At 39.4% G+C, this 10,504-nt stretch overlaps 1 protein-coding gene across 1 annotated transcript; it reads right to left on the reverse strand.

Annotated features, from left to right (window-relative positions):
• Positions 1-7,103: 7,103 nt before the first annotated feature.
• evx2 (even-skipped homeobox 2) lies at positions 7,104-9,204 on the reverse strand (the record flags this gene model as incomplete). The annotated part of the gene is made up of 3 exons (XM_080037880.1): positions 7,104-7,694; positions 8,171-8,397; positions 8,811-9,204. The coding sequence occupies 3 exons, from the start codon at positions 9,202-9,204 to the stop codon at positions 7,104-7,106; spliced, it is 1,212 nt and encodes a 403-aa protein (XP_079894006.1).
• Between the last annotated feature and the right edge of the window lie 1,300 nt (positions 9,205-10,504).

A 10,504-nucleotide genomic window follows, 5' to 3' on the forward strand; every position in this document is an offset into this window, starting at 1 on the left:
GAAGAATGTGCAATGCACATAGCCCGTGACTGTAGGTTGTGAACCAGCGGGGAGTTCAAATCAAATAAAATCAGTTTTATTTGTATAGCCCAAAATCACAAAATTTGACATTTGTCTCAGTGGGCTTTACATTCATACAATATGATGCAATATGATACAATATGACACCCTGCCCTTACACCCTTAGCTCGGCTGAGAAAAAACTCCCAGTAAAAAACCCTTTACCGGGATTAAAAAAATTTAAGAAATCTCAGGGAGAGTCGACAAAGTAAGAGATCCCTCTCCCAGGACGGACTTACTGCAATAGATGTCATAAGTAGAGAAAAATCACGAAGGAATTTGATCATTGGCCAGATGTTTACATGGTTATACTAAAGTAAAGTGCGAATAGTGTGGATGCAGGAAGACTTCAGATGCTGCCAGAGGGGGGACCGGATCCACACCGTCTCGTCTCCACCAGGGAAAACTAAGGTTTCCAGGTGTCCAGTTCTGAATGAAGTGCGGCCGACCCAGAGTCACTGTTGGCGGGTCTGGGTTGAGGCCGTTGGCCCTACATTTTTAACCAAATAGTATTTCTGTATGTTAGATTGGGTGTGTGTCTCCATTTTCTGACCTCTCCCTGTCACCTTACCCTAACCCTGACCACCCAGCTGTGATGCCTGAACATAATCGCCAATTTCAGGAAAACATAGGGCTATGGTGGGACCAACAGGCTGTGGGAACATATTGATGACCCCGAGGCACACGGCCGGGACCGACCAACACCGACAAAGAGTCACGGTTGGCGGGGCTGGGTTGAGGCGTACGGCCGGGAGCCGGAGGTTGTGAAACAGCGGGGCGTTATGGATGAAGTTTGGCCAACCAAGGGTATAATATTATCGTTATATTCTACACAACAATGTGCTGCTGCCGGATCTGCGCCACCAGATGGCGCCCGCGCGAGTTAAACGTTTAGCCCAACCCACATTTAGCCCCTCCTCGATCTGTGAACTGCACTATCTATGGCTGCAGTCAGGGGCACTTGATAGAACCTGCATGCGCAAACCGAAAATCGGACTGGGTGTGCGATCAGACCAAATGCAGTAATAAAAACTATATAAAACATCTTTCTTTGCACTGATGGTCTCGTTTGCTGTTAAAGGTAATTTATGACTGTCAGAGGAAACATGAGGCTGTTTTAAAGATATTTAAATGTTACCCGTAGTGGCTTTAAAGCCACACTCTTAGTATTGGTAAATTAATTAATCATTTCTTGTTTGGTCAAAATATGGTTAAATAAATACGTTTTGTGGTCTTAGACATTCTACTTGGTTTTATTTTGCTGAAGATATGGCTACGTACATTATCTTATGAATACACAGCACAGCATAGCCATATATTTAATGGCTGTCCATCCTGGGAGAGGGATCCCTTCATCTGTCACTCTCCCTGAGGTTTCTCAATTGTTTCCCGTTAAAGTTTTTTTTTTACTGGGAGTTTTTCCTTAGTCGAGCTATGGGTCTAAGGGTAGAGGGTGTCATATTGTGTACGGAATGTGAATCCCACTGAGGCAAAAGTCTTTTTGTGATATTAGGCTATATAAATAAAACCGATTTGATTTGATAAGCGTTTATACTTTTCTCACTATTGCAATCATTTAGCAACAACTGACATAAATTAAAGTAGAAAACATCCACTGTTGGTTATTAAGACAAGAACAGCAAAACATTTTTTACAGCTACCTTTTGATCAAGTGAACTGAGTGAATGTGATAGTCTGAGTGGTGTGTGGTTGACAATGTGCCATAATCAGTTTAATGTGTGTTATATCCTATGTTCATGTCTTGAGGTAAATAAAGTAACAGACCCCTACTCTGTGCACTTTAACAAGGTTTTATTATTATATTCAATGTATACATTTTTTATTTATATTTGTTTTTTCCTCACCCTTTTCTGGCTTGTATTTCTTGTATTTATTTCTGCACTTATGATGGGGCGTATCATGTACTTTAGAAAAACGATGATTGTCAAAACCTTAGAAATGGTCCTGCATACATGCATATGGGAATTCTGAAGCCCTCACCCCATTTTGACTTAAACATCTTCAGATAAGACGGAACTCGAAACAATACAGCGGTCACTGGGAGGAAGTATCTCTTACAGCATCTTGTTGAAATAAATAAATTAAAATAGCTGCACTTTTTTGAGTCCATCAACCTCAATAAATATGCTCAAAATTGAGAACATTGATTTAAGCATACACTTTTAACCAAGTTGTTCAGACAGATCAGGGTTCTTTCTCAGCTTTATTTTTATTGCTAGAAAAATAATCTCACTCGTCTTTTACATAACCCTTGAATTATTCAAGGCTTCACTTTTGTCAAACTGAAATGTGAAATAATAAACCTTTTGGGAACCAGACTCATTAAAGAAGTAGACCAGAGACATGTCCCGAACATATTGACTGAAAAGAACCTTAGGACTGAACAATTTTATACTGGCAAATGCTGTCTGAAAATAAAAGTGTACAGAAATAATAAGTGTTGTCTTTTAATAAATATCACTATGATCAAATAAGACTAGCAATTTTCAATAGGTTTAGGTTTTAAAGCGAGAGAGCCAAAGTGAGAACCTAAAAATAAACATTACTGTTACTTAAGTTAAATCCCCTCCATGTAGTTATTTTGTTCCTGCTGGTGGTTGAAAAGCGTAAGAGGTTGCCATACAGCAGCACCATGTTATTTACCAATGAAAGAAGGGCAAAGTGAATCTCAGTGAGACTAATTTAACTGGGACCCAACATATTCAGAACAATGTGGAAAATATGGCGTTACATTGAAATGAATCAGGCATGTAAAACCATAAGGGGAAACTTAGTATTTTATAAGTATTTATAGTGTTCATGTCTTTGATACATTTTATATATTTATATCTATTTTCAAGTGCAAAGGCGGTAAGTAAGTGACGGTTTGGCACTCATCTGTTGTTCCAGAAACCTCATTCTGTTCAAAAAATAATAATAAACCGACTAATGTCTTCGTTTTTGAATTTTCAAGATACACTTTCCACAAATAAATTAATACACCAAAATAATATATTCCAAAATTATTTTATAAAAGTTTTACTTTTAAAATTTCTCATGCATAATAGGATGATATCAAACTAAAACTACAGGATGTTATATATTGTGCCCGGCTTGTATTTTAAAACAAGTGCCACCTTAACCATATAAAGAGCTAAGGGCCACTAGAAGAATTAGGCTTTAAACCAATAAAAGCAATTTCCAAAGATAATTGAGAACATGTTTCAATACATATGCATGAAAAAAGGATTTTCCATACCACCGACTCATATGCTCATGTAATTGATTGAGGGGATGACCCGTTATATTAAGTGCTATTTGAGAACCATCAAAACGCGCAAAATTGCAAATTGCCCAGCTTGTATCTGAATTAATACCTCATTCATCATCATTATGAGTTGGTAAGTTAATTTAACCATTTCTTTCTGTCTTAATGAGCTATAGTTGAATTAATGTCATGTAATATATGAAAGTAACATTTGAACAGAGGCAATGATTTGAGACAAACAGACCAGAGACTGCTTAAGAAGCATAATGGTGGCATAAATCTCATCAGGCTGCAGTTCATGTTTTACTTTGTTTTTGGGGGAAAAAAAAATTAATAGATTCCAGACAAATGGATAAGAAAATTATAACCTGGAAAGGAGGCCTGTGAAGTGCTGGCATTTTTTTTGGTTTGAGATTTGATTGATTTCAATATTTTGAGGAACAGCTGGTATACCAGTTGAAAATACTGAACTGCATCAGATTCAAATGTGGGTACAATATGTTTTTAAGTGTTGTAGTGTAATCTCGCAGGTGTGGATACAAGTTCCATGCTTTTCAACCACCAGCAGGAACAAAATAACTACATGGAGGGGATTTAACTTAAGTAACAGTAATGTTTATTTTTAGGTTCTCACTTTGGCTCTCTGACGACCCCACCGAGCTGCCAGTCCTTCATCTGGCGCTGAGTGACTGCGTTGGACCATCAGGGGCTGTGCGCTGTCTTCTAGTTCCACCTTAAATGCGTTTTGGCCCCGCTTGCTCCCTGTAGTTTAGGTTTTTTGTCCTCCCGCAGCAGCTGTCACCCTGCATTACTCGCAGTCAGCTAAATGAAACATTATTCTAAACATATGCATCGTAATCAGTCCGGTCACACTTACAAGAACACGCGTTAATAAGGCAATCAATCACTCTGGAACAAGCAAGTTGTTCTGTAACAGCTCATAAACAGTGTGTAATGAAGAATTGGAGGTTAGCATGACACGGCGCTGATCAGATAATCAATGTCAAAGATGCGATGAATGTCAGTAAATGTAGTTTTCATGTCGTTTCTATAAAATCCTCAATTTACAACAAGCAGTTCAATTACCCTGAAAATACAGTCAATTAAATAGGGGTGATTGGACAGTAGGGACAGGATCATCGATCTTTGCATTTCTATCTCGCTGGTGGACATTTAATTTGGTTTTTCTATTAGCACCGAAATAAAGAAAATATAAAATGTATTAAACAACCCAAAGATTTATTTTCTTGTCAAAAACCATTCAGCGGAGGTGACAGACAGTCCTCTGCATTATGATGAATTATTTATTTATTTATTTTTTCAGTCTTGCACATTGGATACAAAACTAATCGTGTTATTGTGGGCAGTGTTTTTCTGGCCTCTGTCTTCTCCTCCTCGCACCTCCATCCATCTCAATGCTTTTGTTGTATGGGTTGCAACCCTCCCTTTAGTAAAGAGCAAGGAAACACGGTGATATATCACGCCCATATTTGCTGCCCTAATCCTATTTCTTTTAATGGGGACGTTCAAAAAAGCAACTTATCTTGAAGTCCCTCGGGGCCATTCTGGTGTAGACTATATTTTAAGCAAGTGCAATTAACGACAGTATCAGCTTGTATCATTTAGAGGTAATGTAAAAATAATGGTAAATTATAGGGCCGGAATGACCCGTGATGGCATGCCTCATATCCCCTATAGCTTTCCACCCGTGTTTAATTAATATTGCGGTGTTTCTGTAGAAATTGTGTCACAGCATCTAAATTGGCGAACGATATATTAAAAATACAATACATTAAAATGTAGGCTACTTATATATAGCCTACATAATGTTGACATTATTTCAAACCAATCAGATCAGAGGTAAAGTTTGTTTGGAGTCAAACTGGATCTTGTTTCTTTTGCGGAAAGTGTAGGCCTCTGTCAAAAAAGCGAAAATGTGTAAAGATTTTTTTTTATTTATTTATTTTTCCAAGAACAAACACGATCAATAAATAACATGATTTACATTTCATATTGCACATTTTTTCAAGTTAAAATATTTAAATTCATACAGTCATTGATAATTTAATTACAGAGATATAGTTATAACAGAGGGCAAAGGCCAATACTATTTTCAACATTTTAGCTTCGGTGCTCGTTTATCCTCAGCCCTTTTTTTAAAGCCTCGTTTTGAAGAAATGTTCCCCATTTCCACAGTCCTGTCTTCAATTTAGCACGAAATACAATTTTAATTTAATTTTGGGACTATTGGCGAGTTTACAGGCCAATTGTATAGGTTAATCTGATTGGTCCTTTTGGCGTGTACATCCAGTGTTTTTAACATTTAAAAAGTAGCCTAAAAGAAAAAAAAACATTCAGCAAGTCACATAAAATAAATTAAGCGAACGTGTTTTAAAAAATAACCTACCATCGAAATTTTATGGAACACTTTCCAGGGCGATCAATAATTTAGTTCTCATCTATCAGCAGGACTAGCCGTCATATTTTCAAAATATTTCACGATTTACAGTTCACATGTTTCATAATTAACATAATGGTAATGTCCCAACAGGAACAAATAAAATAGCACATAGCCATTTATTTTTATTTTTATACATTCAGTCTTTTTTGTCTGAACCTTCTCGTTGCTCAGTCCCGTCCTTTTGTGTGTGTGTGTGTGTGTGTGTGTGTGTGTTTTTGTTGGGTGCAGAGGTCCTAAATGGATTGTATTTATATATTTTTGATACAATGAGGTTCAGCAATGTAAATAATAAGAGGCTTATGTCAAGGTATTTCTCAGCAGGCAGGATTTGAGGGGCTAACTCTTTGTGGGTTACTACATTGTGGGCTACATTTTTCAACCCTACATCAGTCAAATATTATCATTTTATACAGTGCATTCTGTGTACCAGGTCTGTCGCTTTGTCTTTTGTATGTCTAATGACTTCCCTCCGCGGGTTGTTAGCACTTGACAGCGAGTCTCAAAACGAGGAATTTTCCTTACAGTCGTGTATCCAAAGGAGCTCCATCTAGGTACATGATTGGCAATTTTTGTCATGATCCTCTCATTATTAACATAGAAATTGACACGAAAAGACGCGGTGCAAAATGAAATGCACCTTTCTAGCTGATTAGGTATGTCCCCATAGAGCAGAGGCAGGGTGTTGCAGAAGCTATTTCTGCCAAAACCTCAGTCTATTAGGCCTAGTGAAGAAAGATATCCTGCTGCTGGAAGAGTAGGACCTTCTGCTATGTCTACACAGAGATGGCACAATTAACTCACGTTTGCATCTTAAAACCAAATGAGTTATGGTGGCCAGGCTGGGTTTGTGGCGCTCAACGTTGGACATTTGAGCCGCAGAAATAGATGCTATACGTGGCTCAGTTAGAGCGGGTTAATTTGTGGGATTTGTAGAAAAAAAATGAAATGGCACAGTGTCTTGAGGTGTGGGTACAGAATGGATACACTGCACGGTCTGTTATTTTTTCAAACATAAGTGCATCCAGTACAGCCCCCCAAAATTGGTTCAAAACAAAACCAGGGCACAATTAAGCTTTTAGAAAAGTAATTTTTTTTGTTGCAAAATCTTCAGTGCTTATTTCTTGTTTTTTTTTGTTATAAAGAGTCTTTTGGACTTGAAATCGAAATTAATCTTCGTGTGCGTGTGTGTGTTTAAAATGCTGCCTAACGAATGACTGCTTCATGCCCAGGAGTGAAGTAGCCTAGGCCTTTTCCCCTAAAGTAGGGCTATAGAGCAAAATGGGAAACAACAGGGTCATGTGGTGCTATGACGAGTTATCTGTTAAGTGAAGTTTCTTCTCGTTGGTCTGGCGACGGGACCGAGGTCTTGCTGAGAACAGCGGCCGAATAGGGCAGGAATCCACTCTCAGATCTTTGCCCCGAAGCTGTGCAGGTAAAGTCAGCGCTGGCGCTCCTCGCCGCCTGGCTGCTGTGGCAACTCAGACACGAGCACGGCCCGGCGGCTGACGGTGCGCCTACCGCCGCTGCGGCAGCCGCTGCCGCCGCAGCCGCAGCCGAGCTATTGAGGCCAGCGGGTGATTGGTAGAGTCCCGGGTGTCTGAAGCCGCACAGGAGCTCTGGCCGCGAGTAGGGGTGGGATAGCGCCCGGAAGGTGTCGATGGGGCGGATGGAGGTGGCGAAAGGTGATGAGGCGGCGCCTGATGCGGCGGCAGCTGCCGCTGCTGCCGTGACACCAACGTGCGGGTAGTAATGTAGAGGCATGTGCGAGTGGAAAGGGTAAGGTAGGCTTCCTGTAGCTGCCGCGTGCGTCATCATGTAAGTGTAGAAGCTGGGGTCTGCTGGATGGGGCCAGGACATCGCCAAACGCTGCCTTTTATCCTTCATCCGCCTGTTCTGGAACCACACCTGCACACACACAGAGAACAAGGCCCATATTCAAGCTGCCATGTTGTTTTCAAGCTGTAAATGTAGACCTCTGAAGAGTGCAGTGCTGCTTGTAAACAGAACAGACACTCAACCCTGCACTGATATTAAAAACTCCTTCATGCTCTTGTCATTTTAGCCTACATGAAACCGAAAATCTGTCGTAGGTTATGCTGCACGATTTAAAATCTACTTCAATATCCTAGTTGATTTTTTTAAGGAGTAGGTCGAATTTATTAGCGTTCAATGGAGTGACCAATAAATAAAGCGGTTAAAATATAATCTCTAAAAAAAAATAGCCTACTGGTTAAGAAAAACAACATTTTATGAGCAGAAACGATTAGGCTATATTTTCTTTTTCTGAATTAGAGATATTCATTATTCTTTATTTACACAAATGCATGGCACAAACTCAAAAACACACACAATGGACAATAATAATGAAGATTACTCTGTACCTTAATTGTGGTTTCAGGCAGATTTAGCGCAGCGGCTAATTCACATCTCCTTGGTCTCGAAACGTAATTTTCCCTGTAAAACTCTTTTTCCAGTCTCCCGATTTGTTCTCTGGTGAAAGCAGTCCGATACCTTCTCACTTGGTCTGCATTTGAATTGTTTGATCCTCCCGATAAATTGCCGTTCATATTCGCCAGGGAGTTTGAGCTGGATCCAGAATCTGAAAAACCTAAAAAAAACAAAATTATAATCATAAAATAAATAAATTGTTATTCATACCTATAATATTAAAATATATACCTGTGGGCCTACAGTATATTTCTCAGCTTAATTATGATAAGAATAAAACTAAGGAAAATAAGGATGATGTGGAATGTGTCTATAGAAGCAAATGCAAAACAATATGTGTAGCCTATTACATTTCCATTGTAATAAATGAATAAGAATAGTACGAAAATATTATTAAAAATAATACAAAAAGTAATATTAAATTTTAAATTGTAAATAGGCCTATATTAAGTCTATCTGGGATCTTGGTTAGAGACAAAACAACATTAATACCCTCTAGGCTATATTAGCATCTAACCAAATAGCCGAAATAAAACCAATATAAATCTGGACAAAAATCAAATTGTAAGCTACCTTTGTTGTTTTCCTTGTGCTGGCTCGGGGAGCGATGCGAAGGGCATCCCACCTCCACATCGCTGTTAATATCAGAGTCTGGCGAAACTTCGGAGTAAATACTCATTTTCTTCCTGCTTTCTGACGATGAAATTTCCGCCGAAGAGGTGTTTTCGCTGTTGTGGTGCGTGCCGAACAGACTGTCAATTTCAAATTTGCTTTTCGTCGGGATGTCCCCGAGATTTCCATGGAGGGAAGCCGAAGTTATTCTGGGACTGAGCCGTCCGCTGTGCTGAGAGTTTTCCAGGGCCTCCAGTACTGAATTTCCAGGCGTGTCTGCGAGCCTCTTCCCCGCGACGGGACTGTGCAGACCTCTCTCCATCAATATCATCTCTTTTCTTATCCTCTCCATCATTAAGCCGCGCGCAAGACGAGAGAGTGGGAAGAGGAGGGGGGACGAGGAAAAAAAACTAAAAAAAAAAAAAGGAAAAAAAGAAAACAAGCAAGCACCCCACAACACTTGTCCAGGGGGCTGGAGCACCAATGACTTGTATCGGAGCTAAATCCGCATGCAACTCAGCAACTGTTTCCAGATAACTGTCTCTGAAAGCTTTTTATAAGCGAGACGCAAAAAATGTAAGAATCTGAATGCTATCGACGAGCGACTGCTCAATATGAGCTGTGCATCCTCCCCGCAGCAGCAAAATGTCATTCATCAAAAAGTGGTTGCTGTTCGTTGTTAAAATGCTCGGCTGACGTTGTTCCAATGATCATTTATTGTAACAGGTTTATAAGCAAATAAATAGGAGAGGGCTGTCACTTGATGATGGAGGCGGCCTTCGGTCAGACGAATAATATCCAAGTGTAGAGGAAGAGAGGAGTGTGGAGCGAGATGCTTGTCCCTGGCTTGATCTCTGAGTCTGTTTTAGATTGCTCTTGGGTTTGGCCTCTTGGGTGAAATTGACAGTCTGATTAATAAAATGAGCGGTGCAACATTTCCCTCTTCATTTAGGAATATTATTATGCTTTGATTCTCTATTGTTTCCCAGCTCTCTGTTTCCCCTCCCTCCCTATGTCTCTTTGATCGCTTTTTCTTTTATTTACTCTCCTCTTTTTCTTCGTTTTGCTCATTTCCGAGACTTAATCAGTGCGTGAAGTGCGTTTATGCATACGGTGCAACTTTTTGACTATAGATTGGGTAAATTTACTATTTTCACACCTTTTTGTGGGGGATTTTGTTCCACACAGTTTTTTATTCGTCAATGCCACATTTTGATGTGGTGATTATGCTCGCATTATACCGACAATAGCACACATTTATATATCCATTAATGCATATAGATAGCGTATCTATTTATTCATGGCTGATACCTTTAAAACTACTTTGAACGTTATAATTTATTTTGTTATAACGACATTTCACTGTTGTAATTGTTACGTATCATTTCGTTGCAGCTAATTCTTTAAATTGTCTTCGTCCATTTTAAATTGGGCTTGGTGTTGAAATGAAACGAATTATCCTGCTTTTAAGAGTTTACGCTTGAGCTAATACATTTTACCTTTTTTTAGCAGAATCTCTCTTTGTTTGAATGACTTTTCTCCGACATTTCCGCCCGTCTGGTAGTCGAAGTAAATATGTATCTTATGCATGGATTTGGGTCATTTGTACGACAATAACTGGCACGTGTTTGAATCACATCAGCTCTAACAGAGAA

Source organism: Ammodytes marinus (assembly GCF_949987685.1).
Source record: "Ammodytes marinus genome assembly, chromosome: 12".
NCBI classification, from domain to species: Eukaryota; Metazoa; Chordata; class Actinopteri; order Uranoscopiformes; family Ammodytidae; genus Ammodytes; species Ammodytes marinus.